General features: G+C 37.1%; 1 protein-coding gene across 1 annotated transcript in view; it reads left to right on the top strand.

The window, feature by feature from the left end:
- The window catches only part of FMN2 (formin 2), a 172,989-nt gene that overhangs the window by 143,148 nt on the left and 9,531 nt on the right, over positions 1-20,310 (top strand). The window contains 1 exon segment of the mRNA XM_063306373.1: positions 11,938-12,087. Coding sequence (XP_063162443.1) covers positions 11,938-12,087 — 150 coding nt within the window.

Below are 20,310 nucleotides of genomic sequence, written 5' to 3'. Positions count from 1 at the left end.
AACAGATGCACATTACTCTTATTCTATATTTTAAGCTCCCCACTACATACAAAGGAAAGAAAAAGAAGATGGTATTAAATTATTAATCATGCTGAAAATTAAACATTGCTTTAATGTGTCAAATTAAGTTTACAAAAAAGCCAAAGCTGTCTGTCTAATTCAGCAATGATGTAAGCATTAACAAGATCTGAGACTCTGAAGACTTTTTAGTTGTTATTGCACAATTTCTGGTTTCTTTTCTCTTTCTTTTTGCAATTTCCTTAGTAATGTGGCTTACTGAAGAATTGGCTTTAATAGCAATGGAAATTTTTTAGAAATTTCCATTGCTATTAAAGCCAATTCTTAAAATTCATGTTTTCCAAATCCAATGGAAATGACAAAGCTGCCAAATCATGGCTTTATAGAATTTTAAATCATGGCTTTATAGAATTTGTGTGTGTGTGTGTGTATACACACACATACATACATAAAGTGTGTGTGTGTGTATACACACTCACACACACACACAGAGTGTATATATATATATATGCAATTACCTACTGCTTAAGTCCAAAACAGATTCTAGAAACATTAGGAACACTATGAAACATCCTTAGGGGGGAAAAAAAGAATATATTCCTATTACAAATATCCTAATTAGACTAAGAATATTTCAATAGGTTAAATGGCTTTGAATTTACTCTGGTTATAGCTGTTATTTTCCATAAATTGCTACATATTCATTAGTAGTTTAAACACTGTGCTTGCCTCAGTATCCTCACTATGTGAGGGGGGGGGGAGGCTCAATCTCAATATTTTTTTTAAAAAAAAGTTAAGTCTTCATTTATTAGACAGACAATACAAATAATTTTTAAACATTGTAAATTACTTAAAACACCTTCTTTAGAGAAATTGCACTGGTAGGCACAAGGAAGGAACTGTGCAGTCTTGAAAGACATGGGCCACATAAAGACTTTGAGTCCTTATATCCTTGACTGATTACAGTCTCAGCTCGGTAGATATACAGTTGTACTTCGAAAGGTATACCTTTCACATGTAATGAGAACTAATTTTTAGAAAACACCAAAGGAGGGAGAAAGAGAGGTCTAGCTCACCTTTTGTGTATGAGGACATTTCAGTTACTGTATTTATAAAACTGTTCCAGTAATGCTTAAGAATTCCTTAAAACATCTTAAGATGGAGCGTTTTCAAAGACTGTGTTTTGGTCTCCAATATGCCAGTGTTTTGTTGTTGTTTAGTAACCATAAAGCTGGAGGTTGGTTTTGGTTTTCTGTCTCTAACCATCTCCTTTGCATTTTTTTTTTTACTTAAACCATACTATTGAGAAGAACAGCATGACACTTACTCTGTAATTTTCTAAATACTTTAGAATATTATCCTACTGAGTTCTGTGCCAAATCTAGTGCTATGTGATCAACATCTAAATACATAACAGGATTTCCCCACCTTCCCTTCTTCTGACCGATGCTCTCCCAGGTACTTAGGGACCTTCTAGAGCAGATTTTGAAGATGCAAGAAAAAAAGAATTTTTCTGTGGAAACTAATTCACAGAAGTATACCATTGGATTCCATCCTATAATACACATATGTGTCACCTAAACAATTAGAGATAAAAATCTGCCAGGGATTGTAAAGCAAAATGCATGTCATCATTACAATATGTATTTTTCTAAATACAATTATCTAAGTCTTTAAGTTGCTTCTACATATGACCTTTCTGAAATGTTTAGAATTTTCGCAGTTAATACTGCTAGCCAACAGGAGGGCAAGCTGTTTGTATAATAATTTTCTTCACATGTTACTAAAATTTCTGGAAATATATGGTGTAGCAAAATACTTCTTTATGTTGCCATAGTAAATTGGGTTGCTTTTTTCTTCCTCTAGAAGAAATAATATACTATCAAAGTTTTATTTACCATTCCAACTGTGTCAATGTCAAAGACACTTTGGGGGAGGAGGGTGAGAGGATTGCTCAAGAAATCTAAATAAATAAGAGATTAGTTGCATTCTGCTAATCATGGGTAAAATAGCCAGGCACTGGGTGAATAGACGAGTTACTGCTAGTTGCAGTGATGGATTAGCTGAAGCGCAGTTAATGTGATTTAATGTGGTTGGATTTTTCTTTTTGAAGTGATTGAGTGTGCCACAGAGTGTCTATGTCATGATTACATGTCTTAGAATGACAAGGAAACATTGATTCATTGTTTGAAATGGAAAAATGGTTTTACAACGCTGCCTCTCCATGGCATTGTAAAGCCAAGCAGCCATGAAAGAAGGTGAAATATCTGAAAAGTTATTCAAGTGAATGCTGTTTTAAGCACAATGCTTCTAGAAAAGTCTAATTGTTTATCAGATGAGCTGAAATGGAAAATTAATATTTCACACATAATGAAACAGTATGTCTGACCTGTGGATTCTATAAAGTGTCTGGCTGTTCATTTGTCAGAAGTGAGATGTTTAATCGTTTCTGAAAGGTTGTATACTTTTTATTTATTTATCATATTTAGTGACTTTAAGACTGACAATGTGTGAAGTGTTTATTCAAGAAATGGGTTTCTGGCACATGGGCAGAAAGAAAAGTGAAATGTTTACTTCCCAATAACAGCAGATTCTGTGATCTCTGGGTAGGTATCCTGAGATGAGAAAAAACCACACCACTCTGTGTTTATCCAACCTACACAGGCAGACAAGGAAGGCTCCAGCCTGTTATTAAAGCTGAAGTGATACAGCCCCAAACAATGACGTCAGTCCCTGAATAATATTGATAAAGTGCAAGAGCAAAAGATATGGTGCTTCCCAATTTCAGCTTTCATGGGCAGTTCTCAAGAACCCGTAAAATATTCGACACAGTCAAGTGAAGAATACAGCATGCTTCAAAAGGAGACGCAAGGGAGTCTCAGGCATAAACATTCACAATTTTCAGTGAAGACACTGTTTTTTCAAGGTCTCAGACTCAAGTCTTTCCTCAGTTATTCTACTTGAGATCCTTTTTTTTTTAAGAAAAAAAAATAGGGCTGGCAAGGGTGGAATCTGTGATTTTTTGCAAATAAAATGTGTGTCCTTCTACTCAATGATGACCCCATTGTGTGAAACTTGATGTGTGCATAATCAGCACCCACTTCGTTAGTTTAAGGTGAGTGGGAAGACAAATCCCATTTCTAGGAGAACAGAAAAAAATTAAAAGGTCTCTACTTTTCTTCTGGATAGCTCTGGCCGTCAGCATTCTGAATCAAATCACTTATTACCAAGAAGCTTCTTTTTCAGGAGACTGAAAAAAAGACATACAGTTTCACAGATTCAATCATCTGTGCAAAAGCCATGTCGGTTTTGGCTGAAGTGCACGTCAGAAACAATTGGGATCTCAAATTCAGATAATATCTGGCCTAAAACAATTTTGAAAAATTCAATTCATTTGTCGTATCTCACTTTTGTACTTAACCCTTAATTTCTAGATAATCACATTCTTTGCAATGTCACTTAATAATTGAACTTCAATTTTAAAATAAATTTGAAAGTGATCACTTATCTGTCTTGGATTCTGCCTGAAATCATTTGAAGAGTCAATATCTGATGGAGGGAAGGAGGCAGATGGGAAATTAGGGAAGATGAAAAGACACCTGTATGCATATGGATACATTGCAAAGTCAAAAGAGAAGCTCACATATATGTTTCAAGGCTAAACACAGGATTCTGTGTTGCATCTTCGTGCCTCAACTCTTGAAATTATGTATTTTGCTCTCAATTTTTTCCAGTAATCATGGTGAATAATTTTGCTATCCTTGCTAAAATTTTGTGGACTTTTTCTGTGTGGATTGTTTTCTGTATATGCTTTTGATTTCATGTGCTCTACTATTTTCTGCATTTCTAGGACTGACTATTATTTATTGTCATGCATACATGTTCTTTCTTTGGCATTTGGCTGGTATATAAAACATATAATAGAGTGGCAAATTCTGAAAATGCATGATTATATCATAACAAAGACAGTCAGTTATCTCTATGATTGGCTGTTTAAAATGGAATATGATATGTTCCCATATCCAATGGTTCATAGGAGATGCTGCAGGTTTCTTCCAGGGAATGATAAGAGCCAGCACTAACATGGCAAAATAGTTTCACTAGGGCTGGTGTTGCCATAGTCCTTTTTTATCAGCTGGTCTGTGATGCAAATACGCATTACTCTGCTGGAGTACAGCAGTAGTAGATGTGGGCTTCTGGTTGATTGAGTGGAGGCAGGTAGTTGTATGATCAGCAGTGCTTTAAATATCTATTTCAGCTACTCTTAGCAGGATGCTTAGCAGATATACAAGAAAACTAGAATTAGCAATATTTATTAAATTTAACATAGCCACTATAAACGATTGCAGCATGCCTGTTTCAGTGGATTTTTTTTTTCAATATTCTTGTTCCATATAAGAAAGAAATCTTAATGTTGTCCCTGAACACAGTCAAAACTTATTTTGGGGGTAGAGTTTAAATACACAGGTTTGATAAAGAGTTGGTGTTTGAAACTTCATTGTAGTTCTCATTAAGTAGATCAAGGAACCAGAAGAAAGTTTATTTAAGGAAAGTTCTCTTTTTTTTTTTTAATATTGCACCATCCAGGAAAGTTGCTTCATGTAGTTGGTTTGGGGGCTTTTAACATCTGTTGCTACCAGTGAACTTTGTGGAACCCACAGACATCTGCTGTGTCTCATTTGTAAGGCGCTACTGGAATAAAATCACTCAGTTTTGTGCTGACGTGGTTTGCCTCAGTTGATGCAAGGGCAAAGGGGCATCCAAGGTCCCTCTACTTCCATTTTGTAGGATTAATTTCAGTTCTAGAAACCCAAGCGTGTGGGCAGCTATGCATTCAGTTCCATGTCTTCTCAGCTTCTATTTTTGCCTGTTATGGCTGATTTGATCTAACTACAGAAGACGGACAGGATGAATCTGGCCTACAGTCCAGATATCTTGAAGGAAATGATAGTGTTGCTGTTTTTCAGAAAATTCACTCTGATCCTTTGATTGTTGGCAGCTACTAGAGGTCTACAAAATGGCAGTGATTTATCTCAATGAACTGTGGAAGTAACACCACATTTCTTGTTAAAATACTTTTTTTTTTCTTGCCTTGAAGCCTTGACCAGCTATTCCATTAGAGTGGAACCCTAGTGATTCTCTTAGACCTCTAGGCACCATGCTGTTCTTCTGTGGTTCAGAGTTGAGGCACAGTATTATGGTATTATGGGCACATTTGGAGGATAGCATGGGATAACCATACTTCATTCTCATGGCAGTTAAGCTATGATCTTCCAAAGAGTAATCACTGGAAGAGTACGTTAAGAAATATGGAGTTAAGCTAATGATATCCAACTTTATTTCCCTGTACTATTTGTTTTATCTGTATCAGGAGAGTCTGTGCATGTGATGGAATGTGATGGGGGGAAGAGATGCCCTCTAGGGAAAGATCAGATAAAAGAGAAAGGAGCCTGCAACAGAGTAACAGCCAGACAAAGAAACTTAGGAAGGACCCGCTCTAACTACTCAGGCACAAAATAGGGAGTGTGGGAGGTTTGCCCTTTCAGACTTGCTAGATTCTCTTAATGTAGCCTTACAATAAAGTAGAATTAGCTCATCTAGTTGTCTCCCTGCCTGGTTTACCTGAAAGAGCTGACAGTGCAGGACCAGCATCTGGAAGTGGTGGTTGCTGGAGGACAGTAGTGAGATGAGGGTGAACTCCAAGAAGACAAAGGCACTTTGAAAATGTAGTTGCTCTGTTCAGGAATTAGAAAAGCTACATGCTGTGGATGAGATTGTTGGAGGTACAAGTGACTTGTGCAGCAAGATGCTGACTAATGTAGGTTTAAGACTTACATAGCTTTGGTCCAGGTTTCCTGCAGGATGACATAGTCCCATAAATTTGAAGATTGTCTCTTCCTTGTCACAGTTTAGAAGATATTTTTCTTCAAGCCCTTTAGAGTATTAGTGGATTTTTTATATGGAGAACTGTGTGCTTTTAATATTTATATTTTTTGTGCATCACCCAGAATGATTTGGGAATAAGTGTCATATGAACTTGTAAAATAACCTCAATCCTAGATTAGTAAAATGTACTGTATGTGGGGCAAGCCATGCAGTTGGCCCAGAGGCAGCAGCTAATTCAGAATGTTGCAGCTAGGTTATTAAAAGGTTAGAATAGTTATTAAATTATTCTGAAAATGTTGCACTGACTGCCAATTTTCTAAGTTCACAGTAGAGATAATAACATACAAAGCCCTATACTGCTTAGGAACTGAAGAAATAATAGCATGCCTTTCCCCTTGTGCACCTGCCTGTCAACTAAGTTTTAGCAGGAATGCCCTCTTGAAGGTGCTACCTTGGCTTGGGATCTACCATCTGGTGGTCTAAGAAAGGTTGTTCTCAATATAATTTCTCTCTTTGTGGAATAGCCTCCTCCTACAGGTCTCAAAGGGGCACTCTAACCTGCACTGTGTACCTCTGATTTATAGATCAGCATTTGCTTTTATGTACAGAAATCCCAATACTTTCTAGTAGCATTTTCACACCCAGGTACATAGATATAGACAATATAGATATAGATATACAGACACACACGTGCACATACTGTTGCTTATAGATCAAAGGTCAAATTGGAAAAAGATACTTGAAAGCAACTTAACAAAAGGCAAAAAATAATTTTTAAAAGCTTCATAATTCAGTATGTTTATCAAAATCTATTCTTGTCTATGCATAGATCAGACCCAACGCCTTCCAATAGCAATTGCGGTGGTGCAGAATTTTGCAACTTTCCTGGAGATTTCACTAGACTGATCCCTTAATAAAATACTTACAATCCCTGATTCCGGCCAGCCCAAGCATCTGCTAATAAGGGGAGAAATTAGCTCTGCTTGCAAGGTAAGGTATAAAGGGCAACGCAATAGAACATGCACAGCTGTCTCAACCTCTGTCTCCAAGCACACTGATAAGCATTCCTGTTAAGGGATGTTATTATTCATAACCTTTTAAGGAATAGGGATAAGATCTTGCCACTGTGAATGCCCTTCCATGAGGAAAAGAAATAGTATTATAAAGGATGTTGCCATGGATCTCTATAGTGATAAAAGTTATAGATCTGTCACTTTTCAAATCTAAATCAAGCACTCTCTGCTTAACTTCAGCCAAGAACATGCACAAAAAATGAATGATTAGCATCAAAAATTACACTCTTAGGCCTTGCTGAAGATGTGCCATGTCTTCATGGATTAGGCAGATGGCTGTAAGAGATGGGGCCTTTCTGTGGTGGCAACCAAGTAATGAAATGTGCTTCCTGTAGACCAGGGACCAATTCCAGAGTGTCTTTAGGTACCGGATATCTAATGTACTTTAAAATGTAGTTCCTCTGAGATTCAGGTATTCACCCATGAGTACAGTATTCTCAAGTGCATCTAACAAAATTTCAGTAGGAAATTGCCATCCTTACATGAGATTTTGGGCATGCTTGTTGTTTAATTTTTTTTTTATTTTTTGGTGGGCAGAGGTCCAGAACCTGAAAAACATGATGATTCCAATCAGAGACTTTACCTTGGCATTGCTTTTTGATCTCCTTTTTGGCACAAAATAATCCTCCTGTACTTACTATACCTGAACTGTTACTAGTGGATACTCTTTCACCATTGTTTTCCTAAAATATTCTCATTCTGTTTGATTCTGGTGTTGGCTTTGATTTTTTTTAATTATTTGGACTTTTTAATCATTCATTTTAATTATGTTTTCTGTCATTTGACTGTATTTGACTGAAGTTTTCACATCAGCCTCTTTGAAGACTAGAGCAAAAAGACATGGTCTAGAGGTGAATACAAATAAGTTAGGGATGTGGTGATGCTTTCAGGCCTACTTCTTTTACTGGGATTTTGTTCCACTGTTTGTTCTGGAATTGAAGCCATAAAAATCAAATATCAAGGCAATACCTTTATTAAAGGATATTTCGCCCTTGAATGTGGGGGATCTGAACTGCTTGGAAATCCTTGCAGGAGATATTTAGCCTCTGCCCTCCATAAACAAAATAGCAGTGTGAACAACCAAAGGCTCGTTTTTCGAAGCAGGATTGAAAAGTCATGCTAGCTGAAGCAAAGCTCCTGACCTTTGCTGCTTCTGTTAATCCCCAACAGCGACCTCCCCCACCTTCTGTGTTAGTGATGGAAACATAGGTACAGCGGTCTAACCCTCACGATAAGCATCTCTAAGAGCTTTCAACCCCCCGCACTAACTTTGCAAAGACTGCTCTTCATTAGGAAGTGTCCTCACCAAAGGGACAAGAGTATAATTAACAAACTCATGACTGTGGAGCTTGGTTGACAGTTTTTTCCTCTAATTACACCACTTCCACACACTCTTCGCATACACTTCAGCAGTTTTCTATGTTCAGCCCTTGTACTTGGGAAATCACTGACCCTGGTTTGTCCTTCTCTCTTAGACTTTGAAGGATTTATTTACTGAGCATTTGCTACAGCCAATGAATAGGAGATGCTATATTTCCATTTTTTTTATCCTACCAGCAAGTAGGATAAAAGTATATACCTTCACAATAACAGTTTATTATAAGAAATGTGATGTCAATAAAATATAGCCATTTTTTTAGTTTGCCTTGCTTTAGTTTTTTTCTTTTCATTAACACTTGCATTATTGTCAGAAATCTCTTTGTTTAAGTGGACTTCCTTTGATTGATCTTCCCCCAATACATTGTCTAGTTTAAAGAGTTTCTGAACTTTTTTGCCTCCAGCTTGCCAATCTGCCAGCAATACAACATCCAGTAGTTCATAGGATAGATTCTTCTATTCATTGCAGAACTCATCCGCCCCAGATATTCTTAGGAGGAAGAGGCCCTTTAAAATAGCTTTGGGACCTTACAGAGAAGGAAACAAGCAGAAGGATAATGAAATAGCATTTGAAACAAGGTGAAAAGAGCTCCTGAAAAGTTGTGTTTTATTCTGTAGTCCTGTATTTATTAAAGACATTTCCACCCTGCTTTTTTACCTTAAAAAAACCTCCTAAAACAGCTTTCAGTAAATAGTAAAAATTGCTATTCAGTAGAACAAACAATTTTCCAATGAAATCCAAAACCGAATATAATAGATTAAGACAGTGGCAGAGACAGAGACAGAAGGAAGAAACAAGTTGGATCACAGCAAAAGCCAAAGTAAAGAAGCCTTAGAGTTGCCAATCATTTCTGCACCAAACCTGGAGAAATAACTTGTACCAATACTTAGGAAGTGCCTTTTTTAAAATATATGTTTTTCTGAAGTTTTCTTCCCAGCCTTTGGAATTGATCACAGTCCACCTGCAACTCTGCCTAAAGCCTATGCTGAGCTGTTTGCTAAAAGATACCCCATCATTAAACATGTAAATTTGCATGGGAAAATCAGCCTTCTTAAACATTCTAATTAGTAAAAGAGACTTTACTGTACTTTTAACAATGTCTTTAAGTTATTTAAATTAGCATCAGTAAGGCTCTTGCTCAAAATACACAGATCATGAATTAAATTTTTGTTTGCAAATATGCAGAATTCTTCTCTAACTATAAAAAATTTAATTTGTTAGCAGCTTATAGAAAGAAAAATGTATTTCCCTCCTAATGCAGAGTTCATATATTTGCACGCTCTTTATATCAGAACTAGTTACTGCAAAGACATGGGTGATAATATGCCAAACCTTGCATTTACTTCTCTATTTTTTTTCTTTCTTTCTTTTTTAAATAAATGAATGCTGTAGAGTTGGTTTAATCACCATATATGGGAAACTTTCTCAGACCAAATGGAGGTGATTACTTTAAATGCAACTTGCCTGCGCTCACTTGATAAACAACTTAATTCCTCAGGAACCCTGCTTCTAAGCCTCCTTGTATTCCAACCCATATTCTCCATATTTGTATATAAGTGATATTTGTATATTATTTTTGACAGCATTCCAGTGTCTGATGTTTTGCATCTTACAAACAAGCCCACTTTTGTAGAAATGACCCAGCTGAGGACTTGATTATTTCTTGTAGCTGTTTAGATAAAGGAATTCCGTTGGCAGTTAAATGTCTCCGTGTGTCTGAATTAGCTTTCTCTTGGTTCCCAGCAAGATTAGCAGTGATCTGTGCAAAAGCTTGCCTTTACCCCCTTTGATCACATAGTATTCTTAACAAAAGCTTTCATGTCTCCAGTAAATGTTAGTGCTATTTATCAAACTCATCAAGCATTTATTTGTGAGAATTTCAATCTACTCTGGCTTCCCAACTGTTGAAAAGGCTTGAGATGGAGAATTATGGTTTATTGTTATCTTACATTTAAACATAGAGCCTGAAAGGACTGCTTTGAATGTGATGCTTTTAATCTCATATATCCTTGGGTAAATGCAGTGTTGTTCTGTGGCCCTAGTGTATCATTCCTAGGGTAGTTCCAGACTTTATATGGCAAACACAGTTGCTGCATCTACAGTGGTGTGAGGCAAATATGTGAAGTCTGGAGAATGTAAGGTATTTATGTTTCATTGGCTTATCATCACATTGTGGGAGAATATGGTGATATTTAGTGCTCCCTCAATTTCATGCTCCCTCTTTCTCAATGAGCTGCACACTGATTACAGTGTCTTTGAAAAGACCCAAAATATTGCCCATCCTCACGCGTTTGATTCAGTCTGGGAGATAGGAATGTTTTCACCTGCCATAAATCAGTTGACCAAGTTTTATTCTGTGGGCATCTGCCAGCTATCAGATTACAACAGAAGGAACAAAGAAAAGTTTTCATTGGTCTTTCCTGTACAATTTTCTAGAACAAAGGCTGTTTCATAATTGCTTTTTTGGATGGTTTTGATTTGATTCCAGGATCTTTTGCCTACCATTGAAATCAATCATTATGTGGCATTTATTTATTTTGCAAGAGGGATACAACTGTTCAGCAATCCTGAGGTTTTAAGGCTGGTGGCCATATTTGGAATGCTGAGGGCATGTTGTAGGCTCATTCATAAAATAGCTGACATAAAGAATGGGGCTAGTTCATTCCCAACATGGCTGCCATGTTGGCTTTGCCACTGATGAAGAATTCATTCACTAGAAGACAAATGGGTAACACTAAAAGAAAAGTAAATTGCCCAGGAATAAAAGTACAAGACAGAGGTGGGATGTGGCTTTTTCTCATGTTCATATCCACAAAACTGACAAAAGACAATTTCATAGAAGAAAAACTAGTATATGTTTATATAGGCAACACATATTGCATATAGGCACAAAATATAGCCAGCCATGCATAAATAGTACTCATGTGTTTTGTTCACAAATCACTGCTAACCTTGCTGATGCTTTGCTATCCAGTGTGACAGTTCCTGTTTTTATTTTCATTTTTTTACATTAAAATTAAAAAAAAATCAAGTGGAGCAGGTAGCCTGATAAAATATATATGGTGTCTTTGCTGCAGTAACAATGAGTTAAGAACTTTTTTAACACCTATGCCTTGGACTATATTTTTATTTAAGAATATTGTTTTATTGTATTTTAATGATTATTTATTCTTGTTTATTTATTGTAAACTGCCCAGAGTTGCTCTTTGAGTGAGATGGGTGGTGACTAAATTTGAAATATAAATAAATTAAAATGTCCCTAAGAATCACAATAGCAAGCATGACATGCATTGTAAAAGGACTGATATGCTACAAAAAGGTGATGTGTGAACAGTAGTAGCAATCTGATTTTCTTGGTTTTAAAAATTGGTGGTTTTTTCCCAAGGCAATTTTGCTTTCACAATCCCTTGCAGATACTAAATACCAGTCTTTACCTTTCCTAATGTTGATTATTAAGATGAAAGAATCATGAATGTATTCAAGTTAAGTATCAAGTAATTTATCAAAAGTATCATCTGTGTATGAGGGATGCAGATAAAATAATGTTAAATAAATAGTTGCCATTTTTGTTTTCTTTGGTAGCTTTTTGGAGACTGCAGCATATTTCTGCATGAAACCAAAAATGGGTGAAAAGGAGGTTTCCCTAAATGCTTTCTTCAGTATTTGGCATGAATTCAGTTCTGATTTTAAAGAATTCTGGAAAAAAGAAAATAAGCTTATTTTGCAAGAAAGGTAAGTAACTTCTAATCCATTTGAAATTGTTAAAACATTTTAGGAATTTTAGGCTGGATATTCTAGCTAAGGGGAGGGGAGCTTCTTTCTTCTTTTCTTCCTTTCTTGCTTGTCTTGTATTATATTGTAATTGTTTACTGTCAGACTATCTTGGTTTTAACTCAAGCAAGTTAGTACATAAATCATAAAATAAAAAGAAATAATAATGGCTAGTAGCTTTACTCTCCTTTAGATTCTGTCACTCCCAAGGAGGAAAACAATAAAGTGTACTCTGGCAGTTCAAATCCTAGCAAATTTACTACAACATAATGGTTTTTAGGTTAAAATCTCCATCAAATGCTATACTGAATTCTTGTCTGTTAAAACATATGGTAAAATTTATAGGTTATTTGTTAAGCTGCTATAGAACATGTTATACTTCTTCTTACAACAGCATAATATTGCTAAATCTCCTGGCAAGATTTTACCCTGAGATAAGATTCCAAAATGTCACTCTTTATACCTGGAACATGCCATGGTGAATTCCTCTGTTTTTAAATCTCCTTCTTTGCTATGTCTCCAAGTTTTTTATAAGTTCATCCCACTGTGTCATACTATCCAACCTTAAAACTATTATATTTATTTTAAACTTATAATTAGTGAAAGTTGAGGAGAAGGAGGCTGGAAACCATACCAAAACTCCAGGGGGCACGTATGGTCACTTGGCAGCTGGTTCCACCTTTGCATCTTGAGTAGTGTCGGTTGGCAGTATTTGCTACACGCTCCAGTTTGTACTCCAGGCCACTTAGAAAGGCTAAGTCTGTGTCTTGAATAAAGTTACATTACTGAAGCCTGTGCATTTCGCATGAATTTACCAGAAAGTGGCTGATTTACTGACGTGATCAACTCCCTTTTGATAACTGAAGTTAGCAACCCTCTGAAGAGCTGCTCAATTATATAAACAGAAACAGCGACACAAGTATTGTGCCAAACTGCCACAAGCTACAGTTATCTCAATGCTCATGCACTCATTGTTAAGCCAGAAAAGTCAAGCATGCTATCCCTAGTTAATTCAAAATACTCTTTAAATGGCCAGGAATATTTTTAAGTTGAAAAGGCCTAGTTCATTATATTTAAAAGTGAATACTTGGATGGAGCTTTCCAATTTAATCTTGCAGCTAACCTTTTTTGTAGAAAGACAAGATGGAATAAGCCCTCCTACATGCCTATCACTAAATGTTTCCTTAATTCACTACCGAAGGGAGCAGCCTCTTTCTATTTTTGGACAGTGTGAATAGGTCAGACATGAAAGAATACAAAGCTTCAGTTTTGCTGCCTGACTGTATCAGCACCAACCACTCACGGACAGCACTCTTAAGTGATTTGCAGCTGCTGGCTCAGTTCATTTCCTTAACACCTAAAACATAAGTAAGCTTATGACATCTATTTTGTTTTTATATTAAAATTTCAAGATGCATTGGCCCTGACTTGGCATATTATTTCAACATAATACGTTTGTGTGCCATTTTCATTTACAGCGCTGTTTTGAACTCAGAACAATATAGAATCCTCAGTACAATAAAAATTTCATTTCCAATTTTTTTAGGTTTAGTTTTTCTACCATATTCCATCTTATGGTTTACAAAAGTTTCTTGGTACAACTACTAAAATGAAATTTTACTTGCATCACAGATGCAGATACAAATGAACAAGTATAACCCATATCACCTGGAAATTAGCAAAAAGTCATTTGGCCTCAAAAGAGGTTAACAAAGAGCTTTGAGAGTATCTGCCAAAGGTAATTAAAATTGAACTGAGCCTGATGCCCTCCAGATACTTTGAACTCTTACAGTCCATTGACAGAACTATCTTGAGGGCACCAAGTTACCTGTCCTTGAGGCAGAAGGATGTCTTTTGCACCTATTTGACCTGATCTTCTAATCGATTATCATCATATTTCTTCTATAGTGAACTTCTAAGATGGCTATTCTACTGCAGAGGGCATAGGGAATGGCCTTGAAGGACAGGAAGAAAAGTGGGGCTTGAGCCCATTTCAAGAAACTAATTTGAGTAAATGTCTCAGGCAGGCCCCTCCCCTGTTCAGATGAAGATGAAGTGAGGGAGGGGGAAGCACATCCGGACTTGCAAGATTTGGTTACTGTAGCTGTTACAATAAAAGTAGTCCTGACCTCTGTGGCATTGGTTTCTTGGTCTGCTCTACCTTATAGGGCTTACATCTACTCTGTCCAAATATACATATGAATTGGTCCCACTTCACTTAGTAGTATGTATTACAGTTCATCCCAGAAATGGAATGCAAATAATTAATGACATGAGCTTTTACTAAAGCCAAATCTTGAGGCTTTATTTCACTGTATCAATGTAATGATGTCTTTCAATATTTCAGGAGAATCTCAGGCTAGTTTTTTGCAAGGCTTGGGCACCTTCTCATTGACATCATATCCAAATGTTGCACCTGCTGTCTGTATTTTAACTTTGCTCTGGAACCTTTGACCTTTTACTCTTTTCCAGAATTTTATTTTAAATGCGAAGTTCTTTTTTAAAAAATGCAATTCAGAGTGGTATGTGCTGAATCTTTGAGTAACCAGATATTGCTTTCATGAACAATGGCTTACATTCCAGTCATTCATAATACATGAGGGTAACCAAAGGTTTACTTAGCTCGACATTGACAGCAATGGAGTGTGACTGCACTCTGTTCTTTTAGTAGTCATCATTATTCTTCACTTTTGGCTAAGAGAGAGCAACTTATCCTTCTGACTTGATGGCAGGAATCTTAATTGCTCATTCCAAGGTTTCCTAACCCTTTATCCTCTACCATTTCTCTTGTGTTTTAGGCAGGGTGTGAATTGAAAGGGAAAGATTTTCTTCCTGAAATGAACAGCGTATCTTAAGTTTCTGGAAGAGGGGCACTGGCAAAGAAGCAACTGCATTTCTGCTCCCATCTTTCTTTGAAGCAGGAGGAGCATATGTGCTTGTATTTTCTCAGCACTATAACTGTCATTTCTGCTAGAGCAGAAGATTTTAAAAATCCAGGTTAAGATTCTCGCTAAAATGCCAGGAACACAAGCTATTTTGTGGACAAAATATGGCAGTAATACAGGCCATTCCTTAGGCACCCAAATAACACATTTTAGAGAATTTCCTGCAAAGGTTCTTATTTTTTGCCGTAACAGCAATCTAAAATTGTCTTTTGATTGAGACTTCTATATTTATTTTTATGCATCATGCCATTTACAGTATATATCACATTTATTGAGTTTTTTTTTCAGTGTAGGTAGCTTAACACAAATGTATTAACAATATAGAAGATACAGTCTTTAAACATTAACTAGGATACTTTTAAATGCTTTCCCAAAGCAGTTTGTAGATCTTTCAAGGAATCATTAAGTAGTAGTGACAACCATTGGGAGACAAACTGCCAAGCATTGTCTCACCAGGATATTCAGACTTGCCTTGCTGAAAAATTGCTGAAGGAAGATATGAAAAGATAAGCTATCTGTGACTTAATGCTAATGTATAATGAATATTTAGTTAATGAAAGAGAAGTAGCAGGATTATTGGAGAGAACTGACTATGTAATAATAAAGTGTTTGAGTTTAAGACTAAACTAAAACTAAAATTTAACACATACCTTGGATTTAAAGAAAGTGGATTGTAATAAAAACAGAATAATTCTAAGTAGGATTCCATGACAAGGAAAGGCTAATGGGAATAAGAGCTGTAAGGAGTAGAAATTCCTAAGAAAGGAGGAACTAAACCAAGTAATTCCTGTGAAGGAGAAAAACAGAAGAATTCAGAATGAGCTAGACTGGTGAAGGATGCTCAGAACAACCAAAAGGTCTTCTTCAGATTCAGTATGTCTAGAATAAAAGGAAGAGAATCTGTTCAGCGAAGATGGCAATATGCTAGGTTAACAAGTAACAAAGAAAAGGTGAAATATTCCTTGTTTCACTCAGTCTTCTCCAAAAATGGGTATGTGTTCTAATAGAAAAATTGAGAGAGAAAGATGAAAGGCCCGGTTGATAAAGACATAGTCAGGAAATATTTATTTTCAATTAGTTCAGATCTCCAGAGCTAGATGAAGTACATTCTAGGTACTGAAGAAATTTGTGTGGCCAAAAGTCTATTTATTGTAAAACTAGTGAATATGAGTTGAATACTGAAAAAGGCAAATGTCCCTAAAGATGAAAGAGGAAGATCAGGATACTATAGACCAATCAGTCTGATAACAATAACTGAGAAGATTCTAGAGGGATTATAAATCCATCACTCTGTAAGCATTTGGGGGGGAAAGTAGAAATTACTAGAAGTCAGCTCTGATTTGTCAAGAACAAGTCTTATCACAATAACTACAACTCATTTTTTATTGGGGTGGTCCTTCAGGTAGCCTGGCCCCATGCCATTTATTTATTTATCAAATTTGTCACCACCCATCTCCTCCCACCAGAGGGACTCTGGGCAGTTTACAACAATAATCAATAAAACAATAAATATACAATAAAATTACAATATATAAAAATACAGTACCTAAAAATACAGGTACAAATAAACAATAATTATAGATAAAAATAGAATCCAAATAGCAGATAATAACTCAGTCCTTGTATGTGATGAGCACTCTAGGGCACTAGCCATCCCCAAACATGATGACTCCCCTCCCCGCCCCAAACCAGGTGGCAGAGCCAGGTCTTCAAATTCATCCAGGAGCAATGGGGCCAATCTCACTTCCGGGGGCAGCATGTTCCAGAGGGCGGGAGCTGCTGCAGAGAAGGCCCACCTCCTGGACCCCACCAGACAGAATTCTCTTACTGACGGGGTCTGCAACATGCCCTCTCTGCATGATTGGGTAGGACGGGTTGATGTAACGGGGAAGAGGCGGTCCCTCAGGTAGCCTGGCCCCATGCCATTTATTTAGATAGTGGGAACACTATTAGAAATAATACGTTTTAATTCCAGAAAATAATTTAACAATGTACTTCATGATACTCTGATTACAAACTAATTAAGTATGAACTGGATGGCATGACAGGTGAATATACAGTTAGCTAACAACTGTGTTCAGAGATGCTCATCAAAGATTTCTCATAAAACTGGAGTAAATACTTCAGGACAGAGCCCTGAAATCTGTATTCTTCAAAATTGTTATCAATATTTTGTTCACTTAGGTGAAGGAAATGCTTAGCAAATGATCAAGTGACACACAATGGCATGAGGGAAATACAGGTAGTCCTCATTTAGTGACTGCCTTGTTTGGGGATCATTCAAAGTTACAACGGTGATGAAGAAGTAACTTTATGACCAATCCTCCCATTTACGACCTTCACAGGTCTGTAAAGCAAAGGTAAGCTGAAGTAAGATTGTAAGCATAGTCACAATTTTACTTAGTGACCGCTTCGCTTAACAACCAAGTTGCTGGTCCCAGTTGTGGTCACCAGACAAGGACTACCTTTAATACTCCAGAACAGGGGTTCTCAAAATTTGTGATACTATGTTCCCCTAAATAATAACATGGATTTGGGTGGCATTTCCCCCCACTGAATAAAATGATATCACTGAGCTTAGGCAAGAATAAATACACCACTTATTTTTAATAATTAAAAAGGTATATATGAAATAAAACTATGACAGAACTATACAACTTAATATAAAATAAAACTGTTTCACTGAAATAAGCTTTGTAACGAGAAGGATGAGCTTGCTTATTTTTGCTTAATTTCTGATATCTGGGTTTTGTGTTGTAGAAACCCAACATCAGAGAAAAAAAGAAAAGGGAAAAGAGGGATTCCCTGTCTTCAACCAGCTTCTTTAAACCGCTTTTGAAAGCAGAGGCTGCAAGTTGCTTCTGGTGCTCCCTCTCCATCCCAGCATAACCACACAGGCCACGTTTTCCCTCAAGCTGGTGCTTGTGAATCTTCTCCCTGTGCAGTTTCCTCCCATCTTCTCTTCCCCTCGTCAGTGCTTTGCTGAGAAGCCTTCAGAAGGCAAATGCGGTGTATAAAAAAAAAAAAAAGGAAAACCCAGGCTTCATTGAGAGCAAACTGTTAGGTTGTTTGCATTTTAATATACTTTTGTACCGAACTGGTAACTGCTTGGAGGGGAGCATCTGATGACCTTCTTTCTACCCACCCTTTGAGAAATACTGCTATAGGAGGAAAGAACAAAATTAAAAATGATCTTAGTAGGTTACAGAAATGGACTGAAAATCAGAGAGTGAATTTTAAGAGACAAAAGTAAAGTTTTTCACTTAAGTAAAGAAATCAAATGCATATAGAACGGGGGACACCTGGCTTGGCAATAATACCTTGAAAAGGATTAATCTATTTGACCACCAATTAAATGTGAATCAACAGCTCGATATGGCCGCAAAAAAGGCAAACGCAATTTTAGGCTGCATCAGTAGAAATATGGCTTTCGAATTATAAGAAGTGGTGATTCTACTCTATTCTACACTGGTCAGGCTCCATCTCAAGTCTGTCCCATTCTGAGCGGCACAGCTGGAAAAGGAATGGGGTCGGGGGAAGGCCAAACGTTAATCAAGGAACTAGAAACTAAGTTCTAGAAAGTGTGATTGAGATGCATGTTTAAGTTTGAAGAAAGAAAATTGAAGAACGTTATGATAGCACTGTTATCAGACAAAAGAAAGCCAAGACTTGTATATTGTCTTAGATCACAGGTCCCAGAATGGTGGACTTAAATTACAAGAAAACTAATTTACTTATTTATTTATTTATCAAATGTTTATTATCACCCATCTCCCCCGCAAAGGAGACAATTCCAGTTGAATGTTGAACTTGCTACCAAAACACAGTTTGCCCATGGATTCACATACCTAGAGAAGTAGTAGACTTGCTGGATGAGATCAGGAAGGCTGAATGGTCCACTACCAGGGATATCTTAATTTGAACACCGGCACCAAGCGGAATGCTGGACCTGATGACTGTAATCCTAAGTTTTCAATATTTGCCTGGTAAACAAACATGTTTCTGCCTGGCACCAATACTACTACAACCCAATACTATTACAAGTATGAAAATAGGCAGTGTTTCAGATATTTAGGGCCTAAGTCATCCTAGACTTAGTATGTAAAGCAGTTCCAATGAAGGCATTCAGGGCCCTGCCTAGCCTAGTGGTATAGATTCCTTTAATTACATACTCAGTTTGTAGAAAAGCTGCTGGGGGAAGTGTGCTTGAGCCTTGCCATTAGCCACTTTTGGGAACTGATTGTACAGCCTCTGTGGACCCCAAAGAGCACAGTAATGGTTCCTTTTTGGCAATATGTTCAGACAGGTAACTCTTAGTTGAGACAACTTTTTGGCATTCCATTTCAACCTGATCCCAATCTGACTACAGCTTTAAAAATATTTTTGAGTCCAAAAGTGAATAATTACCCAATGAAATTGTTCTAAACTTGGAATGATGTGTATAAACTAGTTTATATCAGCCCAAAGTCAGGTAACTCTGATTTCTGCTAGTTGAAACTTTTGATTTGTCTACAGAAGCAGCCATGTGCATGGTATGTTATGATTATCCAATAAAGGAGATTTAGCAAGGATTACTTTGGGTTAGCTACTGTATGAAGGTGAAAGGCCCCCTGTGCAAGCACCAAGTCATGTCCGACCCTTTGGGGGGATGCCGCTTTTGCGACATTTTCTTGGCAGACTATAGCAGGGTGGTTTGCCATTGCCTTCCCCAGTTGTCACCTTCCCCAGCAAGCTGGGTACTCATTTTACCGACCTCAGAACGATGGAAGGCTGAGTCGACCTGAGCCGGCTACCCGAGAATCCAGCTTCCGCTGGGATCAAACTCGGGTCGTGGGAAGAGTTTTGGTTGCAATACTGCCACATACCACTTTGCGCCACATGAGGCTCTCTAGCTACTGTATACATGTCCCCAAACATCTGCAATTAGACCAACCAAAGCTGATAAAGGTACCAGGACCTTTAGTGATGACACTAGATCTAAGGTAGGGAATGTGGAGACATTATTGAAAAACTTGTTAATCTTCTTTCTGAAACCTTGCCTTCTATTTCCAATACTGTAGCTAGTGAAAAACTCATACTTCCCACTATCACTAGGAGGTAGGAAACTGAGCCACTTCCATTCCTGCCTTGTTAAGGTAATTGCACTAAATAAAGTGAAGGAACAGCCATAACGTTTTTATGATACTTGCTCACTCATTGAAAATTTCTCTTTCTCTACATTCACACACAATTCTTATCT

This window comes from Candoia aspera, chromosome 1 (assembly GCF_035149785.1).
Source record: "Candoia aspera isolate rCanAsp1 chromosome 1, rCanAsp1.hap2, whole genome shotgun sequence".
In the NCBI taxonomy this organism is placed as follows: Eukaryota; Metazoa; Chordata; class Lepidosauria; order Squamata; family Boidae; genus Candoia; species Candoia aspera.
The sequence above is the reverse complement of the archived record's forward strand: the minus strand, read 5'-3'. Positions and strand labels throughout refer to the sequence as shown.